This window comes from Oncorhynchus mykiss, chromosome 16 (genome assembly GCF_057628025.1).
Source record: "Oncorhynchus mykiss isolate SJ-2025 chromosome 16, ASM5762802v1, whole genome shotgun sequence".
Classification (NCBI taxonomy): domain Eukaryota; kingdom Metazoa; phylum Chordata; class Actinopteri; order Salmoniformes; family Salmonidae; genus Oncorhynchus; species Oncorhynchus mykiss.
In genome coordinates, this window is record NC_143037.1 from 12,554,889 (window position 1) to 12,582,500 (window position 27,612).

The 27,612-nt window shown below is 40.4% G+C and overlaps 1 protein-coding gene across 4 annotated transcripts in view; it reads left to right on the top strand.

The window, feature by feature from the left end:
- The window catches only part of LOC110492834 (protocadherin-15-like), a 303,674-nt gene that overhangs the window by 51,267 nt on the left and 224,795 nt on the right, over positions 1 to 27,612 (top strand). For 2 of the 4 annotated variants that reach the window (XM_036946203.2, XM_036946205.2), the window contains exons 1-2: positions 15,788 to 16,160; positions 24,383 to 24,494. In XM_036946203.2, coding sequence (XP_036802098.2) covers positions 24,410 to 24,494 — 85 coding nt within the window. In that variant the 5' untranslated portion in view covers positions 15,788 to 16,160; positions 24,383 to 24,409. Of the gene's footprint in view, positions 1 to 15,787; positions 16,161 to 24,382; positions 24,495 to 27,612 lie in introns of those variants that run through there. The other 2 variants (XM_090201917.1, XM_090201916.1) reach the window with 1 other exon arrangement.

Below are 27,612 nucleotides of genomic sequence, written 5' to 3' on the forward strand. Positions count from 1 at the left end.
CAGACACAGATGAAGACCTAGCTAACCAGTGTCTGGTGTTAGCTAGTTACTGTCTAGCTAGGTCTTCATCTATGTCTGGTGTTAGCTAGTTACTGTCTAGCCAGGTCTTCATCTGTGTCTGGTGTTAGCTAGTTACTGTCTAGCTAGGTCTTCATCTGTGTCTGGTGTTAGCTAGTTACTGTCTAGCCAGGTCTTCATCTGTGTCTGGTGTTAGCTAGTTACAGATGAAGACCTAGCTAACCAGTAACTAGCTAACACCAGACACAGATGAAGACCTAGCTAACCAGTGTCTGGTGTTAGCTAGTTACTGTCTAGCTAGGTCTTCATCTGTGTCTGGTGTTAACTAGTTACTGTCTAGCTGGGTCTTCATCTGTGTCTGGTGTTAGCTAGTTACTGTCTAGCTAGGTCTTCATCTGTGTCTGGTGTTAGCTAGTTACTTTAACTAGTTACTGTCTAGCTGGGTCTTCATCTGTGTCTGGTGTTAGCTAGTTACTGTCTAGCTAGGTCTTCATCTGTGTCTGGTGTTAGCTAGTTACTGTCTAGCTAGGTCTTCATCTGTGTCTGGTGTTAGCTAGTTGCTGGCTAGATTGGTCTTGATCTGTGTCTGGTGTTAGCTAGTTACTGTCTAGCTAGGTCTTCATCTGTGTCTGGTGTTAGCTAGTTACTGTCTAGCTTAGTCTTCATCTGTATCTGGTGTTAGCTAGTTACTGTCTAGCTAGGTCTTCATCTGTGTCTGGTGTTAGCTAGTTACTGTCTAGCTAGGTCTTCATCTGTGTCTGGTGTTAGCTAGTTACTGTCTAGCTAGGTATTCAGCCAAAAAGGATATATATATATATATATATATGTGTTCAAAAGTTTGGACATTTCAATTTTTTTGTCCATTAATATACCATCAAATTGATCAGAAATACAGTGTAGACATTGTTAATGTTGTAAATGACTATTGTAGCTGGAAACAGCAGATTTTTTTAATGGAATATCTACATAGGCGTATAGAGGCCCATTGTCAGCAGAGGAACTAGAAGGCCCATTATTTTGTTCCAATGGCACATTGTGTTAGAAAACCCTTTTGCAATTATGTTAGCACAGCTGAAAACTGTTGTCTTGATTAAAGAAGCAATAAAACTGGGCTTCTTTAGACTAGTTGAGTATCTGGAGCATCAGCATTTGTGGGTTTGATTACAGGCTGAAAATGGACAGAAACAAATAATTTTCTGCTGAAACTCGTCAATCTATTCTTGTTCTGAGAATTGAAGGCTATTGAATGCGAGAAATTGCCAATAAACTGAAGATCTCGTACAACGCTGTGTACTACTCTCTTCACAGAACAGCGCAAACTGGCTCTGAATAGAAAGAGGAGTGTGAGGCCCCGGTGCACAACTAAGCAAGAGGTCAAGTACATTAGTGTCTAGTTTGAGAAACAGATGCCTCTCAAGTCCTCAACTGGCAGCTTCATTAAATAGTACCCGCAAAACACCAGTCTCAACATCAACAGAGAAGAGGCGATTCCGGGATGCTGGCCTTCTAGTTCCTCTGTCCAGTGTCTGTGTTCTTTTGCCCATCTTAATCTTTTATTTTTATTGGCCAGTCTGAGATATGGCTTTTTCTTTGGAACTCTGCCTAGAAGGCCAGCATCCTGGAGTCGCCTCTTCACTGTTGCCGTTGAGACTACCTCATGAAGCTGGTTGAGAGAATGCTAAGAGTCTGCCAAGCTGTCATTAAGGCAAAGGGTGGCTACTTTGAAGAAACTCAAATATAAAGTATATTTTCATTTGTTTAACACTTTTTTTGTTACTACATGATTCCATATGTGTTATTTCGTAGTGTTGATGTCTTGACTATTATTCTACAATGTAGAACATAGTAAAAATAAAGAAAACTCTGGAATGAGTAGGTGTGTCCAAACATTTGACTGGTACTGTATATTTAAAATATAGTATTAAAAGATGCTACAGTTGTTTCAGTTGATTACATCATAAAATTTTCCACACGTATTTGTCCACCCTCACCTACCCACAGCTACCCTCCCCTACTCACACACCTACTCTCACCTACCCTGACTTACCCACACCTACCCTCATATCTACCATCACCCTCTACCCATATCTACCATCACCTAACCTACCCTCACCTACACTGACCTTCATATCCAGTGTGACATTTATTTTGTCCCTTGTAACCACTTTATTTTGCTTGGGATTGGCAGCCTCCACTCAGCCTCTGTCTCCAACACATTGTCAGTGGAGACCAAGGCAAAAGTAGGTCAGAACTTACACACACCCCCACAGTAACTTAGCAGTGACATTTGTGTGTGTGTGTGTGTGTGTGTGTTTGTGTGTGAGAGAGAGTGCTGTAGCCAGCTCCTTCTCCTAGGGCACTTCACTGCCACCAGAGAAGGACCAATTGGCCCTCTTATAATGGACCACAGAGCCTGCCTCACAATCTTCCACATGCATTCTCTCTCTCTCTCTCAGACCTACCCCATCTAAGACACATGTTGAAGCTCAGCGATTGGACACAAAGTGTTACTTGGAAAGTGAAGAAAGAAATGTAGCTAACAAGCAAATCACTTTTGGTGTGTGGGTGAATAGGGTCAGAGTTTGACAGTGAGAGTTGTGAGAGCAGGAATGTGTAGACAGGTTGCCGGGCGACGAGGGGTCAGACCCTGATACCATGGTGGGATTTTAGTCTCCGATCACCAACACCCTTGATGTCTTCGGACCCCTGTGGAAATTCTTAGTCTTAAGTACGGTACTGTATAAAGGTGTTAACTTCACATATGGAGACAGTAGCTGTGTTCGAATACCCATACTAACATACTGTATGCTATGAGTTCATTTTAATATACTGTAAACAAACAGTATCCTTTCAGTTGAGCGTACTAGGACTTTCACCTGTCTACCAGAAGTTGATGCTGTTGTTATGCAACCTCTTGCTAGCTTGTTAGCAGAACAAATGACTAGCTAAACATTTTACGACTTCAGGTGTGTTTGTAAATTCAATCTGGAGTGCCAGAGTGCGCTCTGGGAGTTCATAAATTCAGAGTGTTATCAGATTGTCTGTTTGTAAATTCAGAGCGTTTCACTCTCGGCAGGTTCAGAGTGCCACTGGACGCTCTGGCCGAGGAGTAGGGTTGATCCGAGCATTCTGACCTCACAACAGCAGTCAAGCACCCAAGGTAACTGGCTAACATTGGCTAACTTGCTAGCTACTTCCAGACACAAATGAGAAAACAACTCACTTCTACCATTTTACCTGCCCTAGCAGAGCTGGTTAGGCTGTTTTCATGTTATCCAGAGTCTTGTTGACTGTCACTGTGCTGCTGGCAACAATTAAATACGCGTTTTTTGCAGACGTTTACTGACACCAGCCATATTCAACGGGTGTTGAGCGTTTGTAAATTCATCAGTTATTCTGCGCAATGACACACTCATAGGAGAGTGCTCTGAAGTCAGAAATAGATAGCCAGAACAAATTTACGAAAGCACCCAAATGAGAACTCACAACAACGATACCACTTAGCTAGGCTAAGAATGGCTGGAATAATCAAGTCAATAAACGTTGGGTAGTTAGTTAATATACCGGCAAGTTCGATGTATTAGTAGCCAATTAACGTTAGGTAGCTAGCTAACATACCGGTACAAACTGCTGTAATGATATGCTATGCGGTTCGTAAGGACAGCGTAGCATGTGTCGGCACTTAACTTGGCGGCTCTCTTTGAGCCGAAGCAGGCACCGTGGAGAGCTCCAACACAACACTCTTTGTTCCTGCCCTGTGGCAGGTCTCAGCTACCAACTTGAGTCGAAAGGCATGGCAGCAGTCACCTGAATGGTTGTTCTGTACAGTAGATCCACCTCTTGAATTGGATTCTGTGTCCATTGAACTTGAGATGGACTAAATCATGTGTGAAACAAAATGACATTTGATTGAACGACTGCCGTTTTTTGCTGTGGGTCTTTGAGATGGAGATTTATAGGCCCAAACATATCTATATTTCATTAGCCTCAGGCCGTGATAGATAAATCACCTGTGTGATCATAATGAATTAATTCATGTCAGCATTTTACACCTTTTAAGCATGATTGAATAGGCTCTATAAGGGTGGATTTGTTTCTGTGTCCTTTTCGTTTCAGCGTGTACATATGCATCAGGAATGTGTACATGCATCAATTACTTAGAGGGAGATTTAAATATTAATTCCACCTATTGCCTTATTAGACTATGATGTGAGGCAACAATGCATCCAAATACCCTGTGTGTGTTGGGAACACAAGGGAAAGCCGTTACAGAGAGGGGCATTACAGCTGGTGCAAATGACCTTTGCCTTTCTCGCTTTCCAAATAATACATGCAATACTTTTGGAACCGCAAACCCAGGCAGTCCAGTTGAAGAAGTCATTGAGGCCTGTATAATAAAAATAAAAAAACATGAGAAAAGAGCACATTTAGTCTCTGAATTGGGCTGCCAGTCTATCAAATCGTTATTGCCTGTTTGTCTCTCTCTGTCTCTCTCTCTGTGTGTTGGAGGCTCATTTTGTTGGCACATTGCCATTGTAATGTGTTAAGTTCCTGTAAATAAGACTGGAAGGTTGTTAATGTTGCTTTACTTGACGTTTTCTTGATCTGGATGTGTATGTTATGGTTTCGGTAGGGGCTGATGTGCTGTTTCCCCATGTACAGATGTAGGTTCTTAATTTGAAAATCATTCTGCAGCAACAGGATTTTAATGTGAATTTATGTAAATCACAAAGCTCATCAGCATTTCCTGCAGGAACATTCTAAGCAAGAAAATAGTTATAACATTAAGATCCTATATCTGTAGTAGAGGCACTTGCATTTTAGATTGGAATTACCCTCACAAAACACCTTTCGTTTTGTTAATACTTAAACATCTGAAGTGGTAAATTCATGTTGTCCTGCGTCAAGAGGTAATTTATAAGGAGGTTGATGTTTTTTGTCATGAATCTTGCCATGGAGGCAGAACTGTGCGATTTCCGCTAGATGGGCCAGCTGCAAAGTCAAAATGTATTATATTGTAAAAATTCAGGAAAACTAAGATAAGCTTTTGGTCTTAATTTATAGTTACGGTTAAGCATTAGGGTTAGCAGTGTTGTTAAGGTTAGGGTAAAAAAAATCTGATTTAATGAATTAGCGGCTGTGCCAGCTAATGACCACTCGGCAGTAGTGCGGCCTCCAGAACAAGATTCATGACAAAAAAATTATAACTTGCACATTTTTGGGTCAGAGAGTTGTAAAAAATAAACAGAGTTTGTGAATATATGGCCCCAAATGTGTACAGTAAATCATTTATCAGTAATAATTAAACAATTACTGGCTGACACTGTCAGAAACTAACATCTGCTTTGTCTTCAACAAAGCGTGGAGCACACCAAATTACAAAAATTATTGTCATTCCATCTGTAATCCAATGAATGCCAACCATGCTTTTTCCTGTCCATCGCTAGCTATGTTTTCATTAACTCGTCCAGTGATTTAAAAAAAAAACGAAATTTAGAAAGTTGGCATACAAAATAAATGCGACAACAGTTTCCATTTAACTATCTTAGCTCGACTTAATGACTTCACTCCAGAAAAAAAGCTGTTCAAGAAAAAGGGGGCTTTCATATAATTCTAAATTAATTAATAATAATAATAATCATTTTGTTTAAAAAATAATGATATTTTTGAGATTATTTCGTTTTCAAATAACAGAAAGTGAGCAAATTATAATCTGAATAAAGGACAAAATAAGATTTATAAAGGCCAAAATATTTATTTCTGTTTTTAGAGGAAGATAAACTGTAAGCCCACCGTACCTATTTTTTGGACAAGGACATCCTGGCCGGCCAAACCCTCCCCTAACCTGGACGACGCTGGGACAATTGTGCGCCGCCCTATGGGACTCCCAATCACGGCCGGTTGTGATACAGCCAACCTAACTAAGGAACACATTTGACGATACCCTCCTTCTTAACGAGTCTATTGTCCTACTAATAGCCCATAATGGCGCTGTACAACGCGGCCGGGAGTAGCCTACAGTATTACAGTAAGAGCAAAATAATCCTAACATTTCCACACCCTAATTGTAGTCTAATTGTAGTCTCAAATTGATATTCAGTGAAAAGAAAAAATTGCGTTGGTTTATCAAGAACAGTCCCCATGCTGGTCTCCGAGCAGCGCTGTCTTGACCTCTGAATGCTGTCTCTTCCATTAATTTTGAAAGGGTTTTTTCCAGTAAGCAACAATTTGTTTACCTTCATTAGCCTACCTTGTTCCAATATTTCTGTCATTCAGTGATATTTATTCCCATAGCAATTCGTTATAGATCCATAACGAAATAAATAGATAAATAAATGAAAAGGTATTTTTATCATTATTTTATTAATGACAGCATAAAGATGCTGATGAAGAAATACTGTACTGTACAGTATATGCTTTATCTGACATGTTGCGGTTACATGAGGTCGCCAACACGCGCTTTATATATTTGGATAATAAAGCATTTCAAGCATTTTGAAGCTAGAAGCCGCCTGCATTTGTTTATTAGGCTACTCTGCAGTCTGACAAGTAAATATAGCCTACAGTACTTACTGTAGTAAACATGGTAAAGTGCCTAATTCCTTACATAAGGGAGAGCAGGCCATGTCCAGACCATGTCTTGGAGACCTCAAGTACTCATTAACTCTGCCTTTAACTGCTTTTTCAGGTTACATTAGTCATGGACAGAAATTTCTGAGACACAGTGGTTACACATCCTTGGAATAGCAAAACAGCATAACAGTCCGGACGGCGCCCTTGCTGTGCCTGGTGAGCAGTTGGTCAAGTTCTGTTGTCAGAAGAGGAATGGAAATATCACTGTGAACCGACGACCTGACAAACCTGCCACATATGTTGACTCTGCCTGTCGGAGAGCTCACAGGTGTGCCTGGCATGGATTGTGACTCCATCTTGTTCCTCTCCCTCTTGAACGGGTCATTCTCCGCCTGACTCTCCGCCAATGCCGCCTGACTCTCCGCCAAATGACGGGTGACTCTCTGCCAATACCGCCTGGCTCTGGACCAATGCACCAGTTGTCGCCCGTTTCTCTGCCCTCATTATCTACTGTTTCTCTTTCTGCTGGTCTGCCTTCCTAGACCCAATCTCGGTCTTCAAAGTTTGAATCTGATCCATGAGCACCTTAATCAGATGGGCTGAATGGTACCGCCCTGAGCCCTCATCGATTACAGTGGCCTATGATAGAAACGGTAGATCAATTAAGAATTAAGTGACTCCAACACACACAAGCTGCGTACACATGTTAAGAATCTAGCAAAACTAACCGCTTTCTTGGCAACCAATGAGCTTTTTTCAGGTGGAGTTTGGGACGTGGTGAGGAGTACTGGAAAGGTGTGAATTTCAGCTTACAATAGGCCATAAGTATACAGCAGATCGCCGATTTGTCCTCACTTTGATTATGCTGTAACAACATACCAGGATCTCTATTAATTTAAGTGAGCAGATTATGGCTTTCAGGAGGAACTGAGAATCTAGTTCAGCCAATACAGTTTTTTTTAAAGCAATTAGTATATTTGAGTTTAACCACAATACTTGTTGTATTATTTGTTCTGTCTTTTCTGGTGGAAATTGAAACCAACTTTCTCTGGTTTGTTTAAAAAATAACTATTTTGGAGATTAATTTGTTTTCAAATAACCGAAAGTGAGCGATGAAAAAGGACATTCTTGAACATAGGATGAGACATTCTTACTCATTTGTAAATAAAGCCAGTTTGCTATTTATAATTATATATTTCTGTTTTTAGAGGGAGAGAAATCAAAAGCCCACCGTCGCCTCAGATCTCCCGGGCCGCGGCCGGCACGGGTATCGAACCAGCATCTGTAGTAACGCGATGCAGTCTTAGACTGTTTCGCCACTCGGGAGGCCCCATCCACAAAGTTTTTAATGCTGATGCTGATCAATTGCCTTGCGCAAAGTATCAAACTACAGGGAGGTGTTGGCAAGAGTCTATTGTCCTGCTATAGTCCATAATGGTCTATTATAATACATGGTGAGTCTATTGTCCTGCTAATGGTCTATTATAATACATGGTGAGTATATTGTCCTGCTAATAGTCCATAATGGTCTATTACAATACATGGTGAGTCTATTGTCCTGCTAATAGTCCATAATGGTCTATTATAATACATGGTGAGTCTATTGTCCTGCTAATGGTCTATTATAATACATGGTGAGTATATTGTCCTGCTAATAGTCCATAATGGTCTATTATAATACATGGTGAGTCTATTGTCCTGCTAATGGTCTATTACAATACATGGTGAGTATATTGTCCTGCTAATAGTCCATAATGGTCTATTATAATACATGGTGAGTCTACTGTCCTGCTAATGGTCTATTATAATACATGGTGAGTATATTGTCCTGCTAATGGTCTATTATAATACATGGTGAGTCTATTGTCCTGCTAATGGTCTATTATAATACATGGTGAGTCTATTGTCCTGCTAATGGTCTATTATAATACATGGTGAGTCTATTGTCCTGCTAATGGTCTATTATAATACATGGTGAGTCTATTGTCCTGCTAATGGTCTATTATAATACATGGTGAGTCTATTGTCCTGCTAATGGTCTATTATAATACATGGTGAGTATATTGTCCTGCTAATAGTCCATAATGGTCTATTACAATACATGGTGAGTTTATTGTCCTGCTAATAGTCAATAATGGTCTATTATAATACATGGTGAGTCTATTGTCCTGCTAATGGTCTATTATAATACATGGTGAGTATATTGTCCTGCTAATAGTCCATAATGGTCTATTATAATGCATGGTGAGTCTATTGTCCTGCTAATGGTCTATTATAATACATGGTGAGTATATTGTCCTGCTAATAGTCCATAATGGTCTATTATAATACATGGTGAGTCTATTGTCCTGCTAATAGCCCATAATGGTATATTATAATACATGGTGAGTCTATTGTCCTGCTAATAGCCCATAATGGTCTATTATAATACATGGTGAGTCTGTTGTCCTGCTATAGTCCATAATGGTCTATTATAATACATGGTGAGTCTATTGTCCTGCTAATAGCCCATAATGGTCTATTATAATACATGGTGAGTCTATTGTCCTGCTAATAGCCCATAATGGTCTATTATAATACATGGTGAGTCTATTGTCCTGATAATAGTCCATAATGGTCTATTATAATACATGGTGAGTCTATTGTCCTGCTAATAGCCCATAATGGTCTATTATAATACATGGTGAGTCTATTGTCCTGCTAATAGCCCATAATGGTCTATTATAATACATGGTGAGTCTATTGTCCTGCTAATAGCCCATAATGGACTATAATATTATATGGTGTCCAGGTCAGGATAACCAAAACATTTATTTATTTAGACTATCAGAAAGAATGTTGGTAATTATTTATTTTTTATCCAAAGTAGTAACAAAAAAATAAGTGTGTTTTTTCTGGGTGTGCGCGTGCAGGACAGGGAAATCGCAATTCTTACACTATTGTTCTAAATTCAATCACCTTCATCCTCATCATTCAGTTCATTGAAATTCAATTCTGAAGTTGTGCACAATTATCAGTTTCTATTAGATTTATGTTCACCATTCATTGTCAATTAGAGACACGGTAGGACCCAAAAGCATAATCAGTGCTCTAACTCCCTCTTGCGCTGGTCTGGAGCAATGAAGCAGTGACACTGGGTACCGTACTGAACCAAAAATGACCCACAGCATAATCTCAAAGCTTTTAGTTGAGCAACCACTGTGCAGTGTGGAATAAAAAGGTTGTGGTTGAAGAGTCTCCGTTACCCATTTAGGCAAATAACGCATTTATAAATTGGCGACACCCTGTATGCCTTCCCACCTATCTGTTTCATGTCTCAGGTAGCCTGCGAGTATAATGCAATAATTGACTAATATTTTCCATATTCTAATCATTCCCATGTGCCTGAATGTATCGCCATGGTCCGTGCCATGGTGAAACTTGCACTCCTGTAGATCGCAAATAAGTGGATGGTGAAGCTTGCCAGCCAACCAGAAAAGCAGGGCGAAGCAATTCGGGCGTTATTGAAAGTCAGGACAATCCTTGCCCTGCAAAGAAACAATTTGTATAGTTTACATTTTTATTTAGCAAGCAGTAGGCATTTAGAATTAAAAGTGGAGTAGAGCTTTACACATTGAACAAAAATTCAACATGAGCTGAAATAAATGATCCCAAAATTGTTCCATATGCACAAAAAGCTTATTTCTCTCAAATTTGCTGCACAAATTTGTTTACATGCCACACCTGGCAGGTGGATGGATTATTTAGAAGCCGATTAAACAGCATGTCCTTACACAGGTGCACCTTGTGCTGGGGAAAATAAAAGGCCACTCTAAAATGTGCAGTTTTGGCACACAACACAATGTCACAGATGCAACTGGCATGCTGACTGCAGGAATGTCCACCAGAGCTGTTGCCAGAGACTTTAATGTTAATTTATTTACCATAAGCCACCTCCAGCGTCATTTTAGAGAATTTAAACCGGCTTCGCAACCGCAGACCACATGTAACCACGCTAGCGCAGGACCTCCACATCTGGCTTCTTCACCTGCGGGACCGTCTGAGAACAACCACCTGGATAGCTGATGAAATTATCGGTTTGCACAACCGAAGAATTTCTGCACAAACTGTAAGAAACCGTTTCAGGGAAACTTATCTGCATGCTCGTTGTCCTCACCAGGGTCTTGACCTGACTGCAGTTTGGCATCGTTACCAACTTCAGTGGGCAAATGCTCACCTTCAATGGCCACTGGCATGCTGGAGACGTGTGAATCCCAATTTCAACTGTACTTGGCAGATGGCAGACAGCGTTTATGGCATTGTGTGGGTGAGCGGTTTTCTGATGACAAAATCGTGAACAGAGTGCCCCGTGGTGGTGGGGTTATGGTATGGGCAGGCAGGCATAAGCTTCGGACAATGAACACAATTTCATTTTATCGATTGCAATTTGAATGCACAGAAATACCGTGATGAGATCCTGAGGCCCATTACCGTGCCATTCATCCACTGTCATCACCTCATGTTTCAGCATGATAATGCACAGCCGCATGTTGCAAAGATCTGTACACAATTCCTGGAAGCTGAAAATGTCTGTTCTTCCTTGGCCTGCATACTCACCAGACATGTCACCCATTGAGCAAGTTTGGGATGCTGTGGATCGACAGTGTGCCAGTTCTCGCCAATATTCTGCAACTTCGCACAGCCATTGAAGAGGAGTGGGACAACATTCAACAGGCCATAATAAACTCTATATGAAGGAGATGTCACGCTGCATGAGGAAAATTGTGGTCACACCAGATACTGACCCCTCTCTTTTTTTTTAAGTATCTGTGACCAACAGAGGCATATCTGAACACACAGTCATGTGAAATCCATAGATTTAAGGCCAAATTAAATTATTTAAATTGACAGATTTTCTTATATGAACTGTAACTCAGTAAACTCTTACACTTTTATTTAACTAGACAAGTCAGTTAAGAACAAATTCTTATTTACAATGACGGCTTACACCGGCCAACGCTGGGCCAATTGTGCGCCGCCCTATAGGACTCCCAATCACAGCCGGTTGTGATAAAGCCTGGATTCGAACCAGTGTGTCTGTAGTGACTCCTCTAGCATTGAGATGCTGTGCATTAGACCGCTGCGCCACTCGGGAATTTGTTGCATGTTGTGTTTACATTTCAGTGTTGAAGAACACCGTTTCCATCATCAAAATGAAAATGCACCCTGTTGAAAGGATCAAAATGTTGTTGATCGTTAGAAAATGTATTTTTTTATCAACCGTTTTCATTACACATGTCGTAATGTATTTTTTATCAACCGTTTATTACACATGTCGTAATGTATTTTTTATCAACCGTTTTCATTACACATGTCGTAATGTATTTTTTATCAACCATTTTCATTACACATGTCGTAATGTATTTTTTATCAACCGTTTATTACACATGTCGTAATGTATTTTTTATCAACCGTTTATGTCGTAATGTATTTTTTTTAATAAATGGAAACCTGCATAGTAACTCGTGTTACATCATTCACACAAATGGATTACAAATCCTTTTTTATCATTGCTCGACTCTATCACAGTTGATTTGATGACCACTTACTACTAGTCCTTGGCTTTCTGAATACCCTGGCTCAACAGGATTTGATGTAATCCTACTCACTGAACAGATGGACAGAAGGTAAAGCCACTATGCTATAATTGCTCTGCACTCACAAACCTTTTACTATTAGAGGTGGAAACACAATATAACTGTAGACCCATCCTAGTGTGTAAAATGACTTTGAAAATACACATTTTCCAGACCTTGCTGTTAGGTTAATTTTAGGTTCTGAATGAAAGGTGAAAATATATATTTTCTTGACGTTGAAAATACATATTTTCCTGATGTTGATTACAGCTTTGAGTCTTGGGTATGTCTGTATCAGCTTTGCACATCTGGATTTGGGATTTTCTCTTATTCTTCCTTGGAGATTTTCTCAAGCTCTGTTAAATTAGATGGGGAGCGGCGGTGAACAGCAATCTTCAAGTCTTTCCACAGATTTTCAATGAGATTCAAGTCTGGGCTTTGGCTATGCCACTCAAGGACTTTCACATTCTTGTTCTGAAGCCATTCCAGCATTGCTTTGGCTGTATGCTTGGGGTCATTGTCCTGTTAGACTGGGGTGAAGATATCAGCTCCAAGGTCGTTGGCACTCTGAAGCAGGTTCTCATCAAGGATTTGCCTGTATTTGGTTTTCTTTATTATTACCTCTATCCTTACCAGTCTCCAAGTCCCTGCCTCTGAAAAGCATCCCAATAGCATGATTCTACCACCGCCATGCTTCATGGTAGGGATTGTGTTAGACGGGTGATGATTTGTGCCTGGTTTTCTCCAGACATAGAGCTTTGCATTCAGGCCAAAGAGTTAAATGTATCTGTCATCAAACCACAGAAACATTTGCCTTATTCACTTAGTCTTTCAAGTGCCTTTCTACAAACTCCATGCATGCTGTCATGTGCCTTATTCTCAGCAGTGGCCTCCGGCTACTCTCCCATAAAGCCCAGATTGGTGAAGTGCTTTAGAGACGGGGATGTTCTCTCATCTCAGCCAAGGAACTCTGTAGTTCTATCAGGGTTGATATTGGGTTCTTTGTCACGTCCCTGACCAAGGTCCTTCTTGCATGTTTGCTCAGTTTGGTTGGATGGTCAGCACTAGGCAGAGGCTGAGTAGTTCCATATTTTTTCAATTTCACCAATGATGGCGACCACTAGGCTCTTGAAAACGTTCAACACTCCAGAAATTGTTTTATACCTTTCCCCAGGTATATGCCTCATCACAATTATATCTTGGAGCTCTACCGACAGTTCCTTGTACTTCATACTATAGTTTCTGCCCTGACATGCAGTGTCAAATGTGGGACCTTATATAGACAGGTGTGATTATTTCAATATCATGTCCAAACAATTCAATTTGCCACAGGTGGACACCAATCAAGTTGTAAGGACATTGGGAAGGAAAATTGGATGCACCTGAGCTCAATTTGGAGTTTCATAGTGAATGGGTGTGAATACTTATGTAAATGAGATTTCTGTATTTCATTTTCAATAAATCACATTGTCATTATTTGGGTATTGTGTGTATATGGGTGAGAGAAAAAAATATTTTAATACATTTTCAATTCAGTCTTTCAAAATGTTGAATAAATCAAAAGGTATGAATATAATAATATATGCCATCTAGCAAACATTTTTATCCAAAGCGCCTTAAAGTCCTGCATGCATGCTGAATGACGTAAATGTCATGTAAAAACAAAGACTTGCAAAGCATGTTGGGTATTATTCTAATGAAAAATCTGAAGCAAACACAGACGTCTATGACTGGTTCAGATTTGGTCCGTTCCGGAACAGACCTCCGTGGACGTTGAAATAAAGGCCGGTCTGGACCGCGCCAAAAAAAGGACCAAAAATAGAAGATGCTGTCGGTCCATGCTTATGTAACTAGTGTGAAATTGCTAGCTAGTTAGCGGTGCGCGCTAGTAGCGTTTCAATCTGTGATGTCACTCACTCTGAGACCTTGAAGTAGTTATTTCCCTTGCTCTGCAGTGGTTGTGGATTTTGTGGAGCAACAGGTAACGATGCTTTAAGTGTGACTGGTGTTCGTGTGTGCAGAGGATTCCTGGTTCAAGCCCAGGTTGAGGCGATTAGAGGGACAGAAGCAATACTGTTACACTTAGTAGAATGTTTGATGATGCAATTTTCACTTTATAATATTTTTTTTTTAACATAAATTAAAAGCAATTTGGCAAGAGTCCCTAGGGACCTTCTGCACACATCAACAGTCACCCTCGAAGCATCGTTACCCATCGCGCCACAAAAGCCGCGGCCCTTGCAGAGCAAGGGGAACTACTACTTCAAGGTCTCAGAGCAAGTGACGTCACTGATTGAAACGCTATTTAGCGCCCACGCTAACTAAGCTAGCCGTTTCACATCCGTTACACAGGCACCCTAGTCATAGACGGTTCTTTCTTCTACCGCACAGCAAGCAGTACCGGAGCGCCAAGTCTAGGTCCAAGACGCTTCTAAACAGCTTCTACCCCCAAGCCATAATACTCCTGAACACCGAATCAAATAGCTACCCAGACTATTTGCATTGCTCCCCCCCCCCTCTTTTACACTGCTGCTTCTCATCTATGCATTGTCACTTTTAATAACTCTACCAACATGTACATATTACCTCAACTAACCTGCACATTGACTCCGTACCGGTAACCCCTGTATATAGTCTTGCTATTGTTAATTTACTGCTGCTCTTTAATTACTTGTTACTTTTATTTCTTATTCTTATCCATATTTTTTTTAACTGCATTGCTGGTTTGGGGCTCGTAAGTAAGCATTTCACTGTGAGGTGAACCTGTGAGGTCTACCTGTTGTATTAGGCGCAAGTGACCAATGCAATTTGATTTGAACACAGCTCGTGCTTGGTTGTAGCCTGGTCTCAGATCCATTCGTATTTTTCTCTTTGTAAATCCATCACACTCTATTTAGTATGATATGTTATTTTTCGTATGGTATGTATTCATTTGTGGATATCTCACACATTTTGTATGACGGTTAGGGTTAAGTTTAGGAATTAGGGTTAGGGGAAGGATTAGCTCAAATGGTTAAGGTTTGGGTTATGTGAAGGGTTAGCTAAAGGGTTAAGGCTAGGGAAGGGTTAGCTAGCATGCTAAGTAGTTGAAAAGTAGCTCAAAATAAGTAAATAGTTGAAAAGTTGCTAACTAACTAAAATGCTAACGTAGTCCATGATGAGATTTGAACTCGCAACCTCTGGGTTGTTAAGCGTTTGCATTATACATTCACCCATCCCGACCAACCGCCTCTGTTTTATGTAACCATATCAAACATAACACACAGTATCATATTAAAATCAAATCAAAATCAAATGTATTTATATAGCCCTTCGTACATCAGCTGATATCTCAAAGTGCTGTACAGAAACCCAGCCTAAAACCCCAAACAGCAAGCAATGCAGGTGTAGAAGCACGGTGGCAAGGAAAAACTCCCTAGAAAGGCCAAAACCTAGGAAGAAACCTAGAGAGGAACCAGGCTATGTACTAATTCGAGTGTCCTGGATTTACGTTTACTATGTTGCTTCTAGTCGATGAGACCAGGCTGGGTCTGCCCATAGTGACCTATCCGCAGCGGGCACATGAATCTGAGTTTTACTGTGTCCTATTTAGATTACGGCGATGTAGTGCTGTTGTGAATTCACGGCTTCAATGGACATTTCCTCTCTGAGCAGCGACGCTCTGGTTAATACATAGAGTACCCAAGGATACTACTGTTCAGGCGCCCGAGTAGTAGCAGTCATCAATTCAGACGGAGCCTATTCTGATACAAGCAAGTTCCACACTGGCTACTTTGCCACTTATCGCAGGAGGAGTGCGTGTGATTTCTGTTTCTGAATGCCACTTTAGAACGGGAACGGGAAGGCAAAGCAGACAGAGGGCGATAGAGTTCCTGATGTTCAGGGATTCCTCAGGATGCGTTTTTCTCTAAGAAGCACTATCGGGACAGGATTTACATGGCTTTAGAGCTAATGGTAAGACTTTTTCTGCCCATTACTTGTATTTTTGAGAAGAAAAGAGTGTTTGAAATGTTTTTATGCTAATGATTTTACAGAATGAAGTGCCAGTCTATTGCAGGGTCCTACTAAAGTCAGTGTATCAGACTGTCTGTCACTATTTGTCCGTTTCATAGAATGGTCATCCTGGGTGAACGACTTTTTTTTGGATATATTGGCCAAGTTATTATTTGCCGGGAATACTGTATTTACTTGTTATAGAACGCATACAAACGTGTAACCGTAATTTCTCGACATGACACCACAACGTGAAAATCGTTATCCCATACCTACAAAACTATATGGAATTCGTTAATTCTGACCCTTTGCAATAACACTCACGTGAATTAAAGGTTTACAATACTATATTAATACATTTTAAGTGTACAGTTACATTATCCCGTTGTACTTAATGCTGGCATGATTATCCTAAGGGTCATCCAATTAGCGTGAACATTCTCAACAATCTGTTGCCTTGACTTTGTAGATGTAAGGTGAAAGTAGCCTAACTGCAAACGAAAGTGTCCGTGTCCTTTGTTAGGCTTGGGATGTCCCTTCCCATTGAAGTTAACATTTAAAATGTTTAAGCTTAGGGTTCTGTAAGGTTTAGGGTAGGGATGTCCCAAAGATCCCTGAACCAGAATTTAATCCCCAATGTCCCAAACTGATCTGTGAAAAAGAGGGGTAGCCTACCTCGGTTTAATTATCAAGGGTGTTGCATGCATATGCATCATTTGCATAACACACTACAGCTACTGCATACATAATAGAAGCCTTCCTTCTCTGACACCTGATGACGTAATACAAGCCTTCCTTTGTCTGACACCTGATGACATAATACAAGCCTTCCTTTGTCTGACACCTGATGACATAATACAAGCCTTCCTTTCTCGGACACCTGATGACGTAATACAAGCCTTCCTTTGTCTGACACCTGATGACATAATACAAGCCTTCCTTTGTCTGACACCTGATGACATAATACAAGCCTTCCTTCTCTGACGCCTGATGACGTAATACAAGCCTTCCTTTCTCTGACACCTGATGACGTAATACAAGCCTTCCTTTGTCTGACACCTGATGACATAATACAAGCCTTCCTTCTCTGACACCTGATGACATAATTACAAGCCTTCCTTTCTCTGACACCTGATGACGTAATACAAGCCTTCCTTTGTCTGACACCTGATGACGTAATACAAGCCTTCCTTTGTCTGACACCTGATGACATAATACAAGCCTTCCTTTGTCTGACACCTGATGACGTAATACAAGCCTTCCTTTCTCTGACACCTGAAGGACATAATACAAGCCTTCCTTCTCTGACACCTGATGACAAGCCTTCCTTTCTCTGACACCTGATAACATAATACAAGCCTTCCTTTCTCTGACACCTGATAACATAATACAAGCCTTCCTTTCTCTGACACCTGATGACATAATACAAGCCTTCCTTTCTCTGACACCTGATGACATAATTACAAGCCTTTCTTTCTCTGACACCTGATGACATAATACAAGTTTTCCTTTCTCTGACACCCGATAACAAGCCTTCCTTTCTCTGACACCTGATGACATAATACAAGCCTTCCTTTCTCTGACACCTGATGACATAATTACAAGCCTTCCTTTCTCTGACACCTGATGACATAATTACAAGCCTTCCTTTCTCTGACACCTAATAACATAATACAAGCCTTCCTTTCTCTGACACCTGATGACAAGCCTTCCTTTTCTGACACCTGATGACATAATACAAGCCTTCCTTTCTCTGACACCTGATGACATAATGCTGTATGCGGAATGTTAATTCAACATCTAAAAGTGTCTTAAAAACATACTGCAATTTGTCAGCCTCCACACACAAGTCAAATGCAGCCCAGAACTAGATCTCATCAATTGATGTTAAATCAATGGCCCATATGCTAAGCTACAAGAGTTCATCCCGTTGCTTAATAAACATAACCTCTGGGCTGGACGCAATAGTAACCTTCTCCAAGTGTAAGATGAGGATGCAAACATCAAAGTCAATGCTGATGTTTAGCCAGGTCATCGTGTTTACCATTTCGGCTGCGTACACATTGCCGTGGGCTCATCACTGATCTCACTGAGTCAGAAGTCAGGACCCTTCCTGGTTAGGGTCAACAAGCTGCTTCTAGCATTGAACCTTTACTGGATACTCACTGAATTGCATTTCCACTATGTCTACAAGAGGCGTGTCTTGCTCTCATTCAGTTGTCTTGTCTGTTTGTATCCAGTAGTAGAGAGAGGGAATTGTAGAGCAGTTGAGTACTTGGCTGTGTCCATTTTTACATTTAGACATAATTACTATATTTCTAAATGTCTTTCAATGTTGCTCATCAAAGGAGACCAAAACATTTTTGGATCATGCTCCAAATAATCAGTCTGGGTGCCAATAGCTTGTTAAGCTTTCTCCCTCTCATTAAAGACAATGGGTAATTGGATTCAGCCTGCGTTCAGGCACTGCATTTAATGCTCTTTAAGTCTGGAGCCCCCTTATCGAATTAGATTTCTTTAATTAGCTGTCCAGAAATGTTTGTTCCAACCATCCATCATTGCCACCTAGACCAATCTGTAGCCAGCAGCAGTGAACAGAACAGGGAGAAAATAACGAAAGAGGGATTCATTGAATAAGCTTGTCATTTGAAACAAATTCAGTTTGCTGCGTCTGTCCGGTCCATTCTCCCCAAACCTGCATAGAATCAGTTCACTTCCATCCAGAGGACAGAAAAACGGAACACTGACGGAGAGGTTTGGCTTCTGCTATGCATGTTAGACCTTCAAAAAGAGTATGCGAATCAGGGTCTGTGTTTTGGATTAAAGTGCTTGAAAACTCAGTCAACGCTTTCGCCTTTGTCTCCTCTACATTTGAGAATGATGAGTTTGGCTTTGAGTTTATTATTTAGAGCCCTTGAGGCAGTCAGCTGTGAAAGTTCTTTTATACAATTGCTGGCTCAAATAATGTTATTTCTCTGCATTCCTCTGGTCATATCAGAAAAAGTATGCAAGTTGGACACTTATAAATCAAAATATTTGTTTTTAGTGCTCAAGCTACCAAACAGCCTTTGTTTGTCCAGCTGACTCATGCCCATGGTACTGAAAATGTAGTGATGGGTGCTGTCCATGGTGCTGAACAGTACTGTTGCTTTTGTGGCTGCTGTCCATGGTGCTGAATAGGCTGGTGCTATTGGGGCTACTGATATTACTGGATCAACACTGAGTATACAAAACAATAGGAACACTTTCATAATATTGAGTTGTACCCCTTTTGCCCTCAGGACAGCCTCAATTCATTGGGGCATGGACTAAAAGGTGTCGAAAGCGTTCCACAGGGTTGCTGGCCCATGTTGACTCCAATGCTTCCCACAGTTGTGTCAAGTTGGCTGGATGTCCTTTGGGTGGTGGACCATTCTTGATACACACAGGAAACTGTTGAGCATGAAAAACCCAGCAGTGTTGCAGTTCTTCACACAAACCAGTGGGCCTGGCACCTACTACCATAGGTGGTACCACATTTAAAGGCACTGAAGTCTTTTGTCTTTCCCATTCACCCTCTGAATGGCACATATACACATTCCATGTCTCAATTGTCTCAAGGCTAAAATCCTTCTTTAATCTGTCACCTCCCCTTCATCTACACCGATTTGAAGTGGATTTAACAGGTGACATCAATAAGGGATCATAGCTTTCACCTGGATTCACCTGGTCAGTCTATGTCATGGAAAGAGCAGGTGTTCCTAATGTTTTGTACACTATTGAGGATGCTAGTGCTGTCCATGGAGCTGAACAGTACTGGCGTTATTGGGGCTGCTGTCCATGGTGCTGAATAGTACTGCGATACCTTTAGGCTTGCAATCTTTCGTGCTGCAGCCCTCTGCAGTGCCACATTATGAAGTATAATGATGTCCATTGACATACTTTAGTTCACTTACCGGTGTTGTATTATAAATAGCGAAAGCACAGTGTCGAGGACATTATGCTCAACATCCATTGTGTCATAGTTTTGTTTCATTACGATTAACACAAAAAACACTCTAGTCAGGAGCATTCATTTGTGGCAATCTGGATGATAAAGCACATAATTATATTAATTTATATTATATTAATTATATAATTATATTCATTTGTTCCCCTGATTTAGGTCATTAATCTCTGAACATGAGTCATTCACAGATTCTTTTTAATGAGCGGAAAAACACTCACAAATATACCAAATCTAACCAATTATTAGTCTTTTGATTCCTCTCGTTATTTGCCTTAATTTTGCATTCTTCAATTCATCTTGTTTATCGTGTAGGCTTCAGTAGCTTTAGTAGAGCTTGTAGGGGGGCAATCTGCAGTTGCTACATCCATTGTTAGACTTTTAAATGAATGATATTTACCCATTGATTCATAAACAATTGAACTTATACTGTAGATGTCTTATGAGTTCAGTTCAACTGTGACATCAAATCGGAATGCCCAAATATTTAGTTTGCAAACAATGTAAATGTTAGAACTATCATCTTGATACAGATATTTCTGAGGGTTGTAGATATTTCAGAGATGTTTCAGGGAGGCTCTCTTGCATGAGAAAATCAAGGTGCTCCGGTGTTAGTGTTGATGGGCATCAGTGCCATCATTACTCTCCTCTGGCTCCTGCTCCACTACAACCCAGTCCTGCCTGATTACCTTTCACTGTGGATAATGAGGGCTAAATTTCACCAGCCTAATATATATTAAAGCTCTCTGGGAAAGACCATTACACAATGTCCAATGAAGAATACATTAAAGAGATGTAACTTTTTTTGGGCAAGGTATTTTCTTTTCCAAGACAGTAGAGCGCTATTGGACGGATTAATATGTTGTAAAGGTTTATCAAGTTTCTAGTGAAAAGTTAAGTAAAGATGGCAGTTTTTTTTTTACTGATCTACTAATTACCGGTAAGAGTAATCCTTCCTTTCGGTGTTATTGCCAGTTCCGAAAACATCACATTCCCTTTCCGCCTCATTATTCCCAATGAATAGTTTCCCGTTTAGATAGCTCGCCTGGCTAATGGTGTTTCTCCTCACAGAGTTAGTGAAACACCGGTGACAGAACTGGATTAACAGTGTTAACAAGTTAAATGTGGTCCATTACCTAGCTGCCCTTTGCCTGCTTCTCAGACAATACACATTTATGGCTTCCAAAGTACCATGTTACTTTCCAGTCTCCTCCATTTCATAGACATTAGATTACAGGAAGAACCAACAGCCTATTCAAGAAAACCTTTCAGAGAAAACATATTGTAGTTTTTCTCTTCTTATGCCAACTTTTTCCACTTTACAAAATATTGGAAATCATTTCTTTCTCCGAAAATATATTAGCTTTCCCTCTCAAAGAATATTAATAAAAGATAGTTGTTGTCAAAGTAGATGTGGAGCCTTTTTGTGAGATTGTGCTGCTGGGAGGTTGAGCCAATGGCACAGGAAGGCAGGTGTTGTCTCTGTTACTCTAAGGGATTAAAGCTGAAGTGAAGGGCTCTGTCTTGGTCCATTAGCTTATTGAGACCTATATCAATACTGGGGAAGATGTTTACCGTGTGGATGTTCGTGCGTGTGTGTGTGCGTGTGTGGGCATACATGCGTGCATGCGTGTGTGGGCGCACGTGCGTGTGTGTGTGTGTGTGTGTGCTCTTGTTTGGTGTGTGTGGATGTATGTTTTTAAAATGTCTCTACAGTCAATTACCTGGGTGGATTAAATGCTCAAAACCTCTGCTCCATGAGAAAACCAGACATATTTTGGCATTAAAGCTTTGAAACCCCAGTGTTAATTTTGCTTTTGAGTCTTGGTTGTCAGAGGTCTCTCTGGTTTCATCTGGGAACAGAACTACAATTGGGGAAAGATATGCATCTGTTCTGACAATGGAGTGTATGAAATTACATTTTCTCTCCAAAGAAGCTCTTGGTTGAGAGGAGCAAAGACAATAATTATCAGTCTACTTACATGACCAGGGGCGCAACTTTCACTGGGGATGGAGGGGGCATGTCCCCCACATTCTGAAATTGCATTTTCGTGCCCTCCCCCAGTTTTATCATTGGATTGTGATACAAAACCATGCAGACGCCTCCAAGCCGTCGGGCAGACTGTTTGGAGTGCTTATCTGACTGGATAATTGTTTTAAATAAAAAATAATCCCCCCCACTACTTAAACCAAAGTTGCGCCCCTGTACATGACTGTGTAGCAATGTGCATTTGTAACAGTATAGACTACATCTGTCCCCTCACCCTGACCTGGGCACGAACCAGGGACGCTCTGCACACATCAACGGTCACCCTCGAAGCATCGTTACCCATCGCTCCACGGCCGCGGCCCTTGTGGAGCAAGGGAAACCACTACTTCAAGGTCTCAGAGCAAGTGACGTCACCGATTGAAACGCTATTTAGTGCGCACCACCGCTAACTAGCTAGCCATTTCACATCCGTTACACTCACCCCCCTTTTGACCTCCTCCTTTTCCGCATCAACCAGTGATCCGGGTCAACAGCATCAATGTAACAGTATAGCTTCCGTCCCTCTCCTCGCCCCAACCTGGGCTCGAACCAGGGATCCTCTGCACACATCAACAGTCACCGTCGAAGCATCGTTACCCATCGCTCCACAAAAGCCGCAGCCCTTGCAGAGCAAGGGGAACCACTACTTCAAGGTCTCAAAGCGAGTGACGTCACCAATTGAAACGCTATTAGCGCGCACCACCGCTAACTAGTTAGCCATTTCACATCGGTTACACATTGTTCGGAAAGAGCTCGCAAGTTAAGCATTTCACTGTACTGTTTAAATCTGCTGTATTTGTGACAATAACACTTGCAACTCGAATCAGTTCAGAAAGAGAAGGGCTTGATGTTATAAGGAATCGGGTAGCTTGATAGCCTACGTCACGATATGTCTCTGTCTGTGTGGTATTTTTCCTTTGCTCAGGACTAAAGCCTTCTACCAATGTATGTACTATTGAAACATAATTTCAACCCATTGCATTTCTCCATTGGTTTTATATTTTAGCTTGAGCGAAATTGCTTTTATTAATTTAACTAGGCAAGTCAGTTAAGAACAAATTCTTATTTGCAATGACGGCCTACCAGGGAACAGTGGGTTAACTGCCTCATTCAGGGGGAGAACAACAGATTTGACCTTGTCAGCTCGGGGACCCGATCCAGCAACCTTTCGGTTACTGGCCCAATGCTCTAACCACTAAGCTTCCTGCCGCCCCAAGTATGACGCAAAACATTGCATTCTGCACCGTCTGTGAGATCCACACAGTCATGAATTCACAGTACCTGCATATCTTAGCGATTGCATGCATTTTTACCCTAGCACTATCCTCTTACAATCCTCTTTCAATACATTTTCCCAAAACATTTTTGGGGGTATATTATCAGTAGTGAAGGGATACATGGAAGAGACCGATTTTCATATAATTAGTTACCAATGAAGACACGAAGGGAACATCAAAGCTATACTTTATTGTGGAGCGTTACTGTAATATCTCTCAGGTGGAAAACACTATAAACTACACTGGCTACATCAAAGGGAATAGTTGAATGTAGTTCCTCCCTGGTGGTATTACATGAGAGAACCTGCATTTGATAGAAGACCCCCGTAGCCCTTCGAAAAAATACTTTCACTAAGTTAAAATTGGGTAGGATATGTCCTTTGAAATGGACTGACTCAGATTCCTTTCCGAATACCTGCAATTCTCCTGTGAGGGTTAGGTTTTCGGGATTCTGGAGATGGAATAGTGGACAATGTAGAGAAAGAGTTAATATGTTAACAAGATACCATGCCAAGATACCATGACAGGGAAGATACCATGTCAAAGATACCATGTCAAAGATACCATGTCAAAGATACCATGTCAATGATACCATGTCAATGATACCATGTCAAAGATACCGTGGCATAGCAGTTTGTTTGTTCTGTGTTGTCGGTGTTCATGTTAACATGTGGATGTAAAGATTTCAGCTATTATGACCTGGCTATGAAACTAATTAGACCTAGTGGATAGGGCCAAGAGGAGTTTTTCCTGTTCAAGTCAGGATGGCAGGACAAAACCTGCACTTATTATGACATACACGACAGAAAAGTAATTTTCCTTATCTTTCTTTCTTTCTTTCTTTATTTCTCTCTCTCTCTCTCTCTCTCTCTCTCTCTCTCTCGCCCTCCAGGTAGGCACGCAGTAACGATTGACAAAAATGCAGAAGAGGTCATGGCACTTCAAATGGTTAGGGAAAGGACTTCTGCTGTTAGCTACTTGTTGCCTGTCTCAAGACACAGATGGTAAGTCCTCTATACCTCCTCCTCAGTACCCATATCCTATGCACACTGTACAAATATGTATGTATGTATATATGTGTGTGTGTGTGTGTATGTATGTATGTATGTATGTATGTATGTATGTATGTATGTATATGTGTGTGTGTGTGTATGTATGTATGTATGTATGTATGTATGTATGTATATGTGTATATATACAACAGATTTGACCTTGTCAGCTCGGGGTATATATACATACACACATACATACATACATACATACAACGACATATATACACTACCGTTCAAAAGTTTGGGGTCACTAAGACATGTCCTTGTTTTTGAAAGAAAAGCAAATTTTTTGTCCATTAAAATAACACCAAATTGATCAGACATACAGTGTAGACATTGTTAATGTTGTAAATGACTATTGTAACTGGAAATGGCTGTTTTTTTAAATGGAATGTCTACGTAGGTGTACAGAGGCCCATTACCAGTAACCGTCACTCCTGTGTTCCAATGGCATGCTGTGTTAACTAATCCAAGTTTATCATCTTAAAAGGCTAATTGATCATTAGAAAACCCTTTTGCAATTATGTTAACACAGCCGAAAACTGTTGTTCTGATTAAAGAAGCAATAAAACTGGCCATCTTTAGACTAGTTGAGGATCTGGAGCATCAGCATTTGTGGGTTCGATTACAGGCTCAAAATGCCTAGAAACAAATAACTTTCTTCTGAAACTCGTCAGTCTATTCTTGTTCTGAGAAATGAAGGCTATTCCATGTGAGAAATTGCCAAGAAACTGAAGATCTGGTACAAAGCCTTGTACTACTCCCTTCACAGAACAGCGCAAACTGTCTCTCACCAGAGTGGGAGGCCCTGGTGCACAACTGAGCAAGAGGACAAGTACAGTGGTTCCTCCTTTAAAAGTTGCATCATACAGCGGCACACCTCTCTAACCAGAATAGAAAGAGGAGTGGGAGGCCCCACTGCAGAGCAAGAGGACAAGTACATTAGAGAGTCTAGTTTGAGAAACAGACGCCTCACAAGTCTTTTTTTCTTCTTTTTCCTCATCTTATCCGGCTGTTGCCATGCACCCGCAAAAAAGTTTGCTCAGATGCGCAAGTGCCTTTTGAATTTTGAATTTTACTTTACGAACAACAAGTGGGCTTAATTGGAGTCTATTTTCTTTGGAGCCTAGCCCTATATAAAATAGCCTACCTCAGCCAGTTAAGTTATGAGGTTTAACAGCCAAATAGAAGTAGGATTTTTTTATTAGGCCTACTTACAATTGCAACTGGTCAAACATGTAGCATCCTACATGAAACAATAATTTAAAGAAAGAAGTCTGCACGTTCAAACGAAAACATTGTAACTAAAAAGAAAGCGCATATTTGTAATTCCCAAACTCTAAAAGTAATTGGAAAGGTAGATACAAATGATGTGTGACATTGTGGTTATTATAAAGAATGTAGCCCATCATGCAAGTTATTTCAATTAGCAAGACAATAGACTTTTTATAGCCCGGCTACTGTTGTGAAATTCTTGCAATGTAAAAAACTTGCAATGTATTCGATGCTTAAGTACTCTAATGATATTTTGTTTTACAAATATATATATATATATATATATATATATATATATATATATATATATAAAACATTTCTTACCGAACCGTGATGCCCGCAGGTTGCCTTTGCCGATCGTACATCATCTTCATTCATCCGTGAGTCAATGGCTTGAATAGTCATTGACTCACTCATGCGTTGAAAGGTGCGAGGGACGAAATGGAGTCACAATCCAAGCCAGGCACACCTGTGAGCTCTGGAACTCCACCTCCAACAGGCAGAGTCAGGATTTCGTTTCACCCTGACATTTCCATTCCTTTTCTGACAACAGAACTTGACCAACTGCTCACCAGGCACAGCAAGGGCCAGCTGGACCTTTATGCTGTTCTGCTATTCCAAGGATGTGTAACCGAAGAGAGATACCATGAGTGGGCACAGAATACATAGCCTTCCTGCTGTGGCCGTCTATTTCAGCACCGTTTCGCGCGGCTCTGAGACAAGCATGGAGAAACGAATATTGTTCAAATATTCCATGATATTCTTAAGACATGTGTTAACTGAATATAAGCAAGTGATGTCTGCTAAATAATCAAGTTAGGTTTCTCCAGAAGTAAATCATTCTAAATGACTTGCTTTATTTACAAATGAGTGAGAATGTCTCACACCATGTTCAAGAATGGTATTTTTCTCGCTCACTCTAGGTTAAATGAAAACGAAATCTCTCCAAAATGTTACTTTTTAAACAAAGCAATTATTAATTAATTTACAATTATATAAAAGCCCCTTAGATGTTAATATAGAGTCCTCCAGTCCTCTAAATGTAATTATTGGCGGGAAGTCACATCATTTGAAAAAATATTTTTAGATATACTGTTAAAAATGGTGTAGGTCTTATTTATTTAAAGAGCATAATGAAGTTAGAAGCAAAAGCCTACATCTATTTTAGCACTGTTTCACTCTACTCTGAGACAAGCACGACACAGGGATTCTTTAGCCAAATAGCCCAGTACTGTACTGCCAGACATCACGTTGTACAGCGCCATATTTTCCGTTCCATCCTAACTGAAACCCAGAGGGTTTTTCATGGAATAGAAACACGATAATATTAATCTAATTTAAGCAAGTACCAGTCGAAAGTTTGGACACACCTACTCATTCAAGGATTTTCTATATTTTTACTATTTTCTACATTGTAGAATAACAGTGATGACGTCACAACTGTAGGAGGTGTAGCCCTTCATGCACATGTTTCCTATTAGCAGGACAATATACTTTTTTATAATCCGGCTACTGTTGTGAAAATCCCTCAATTTGCAATGTATCTGATGCTTAAGTACTCGGATGTGTTACATTTCTAACTCAAAACAACAGTACAGTATTTCTTCATCAACATCTTTATGCTTTCGTTAATAAAATAGAATAACAAGAAAAAAGGACATTCAAATGTGGATGTTTATATTTCACTTAATCTCCATTTGGGTATTGGTTAGACAATAATTTGAAAATTAGGTTGCAGAAATGTTATGCTCTTAGTGTAACCTTTATTTAACTTGGCAAGTCAGTTAAGAAAAAA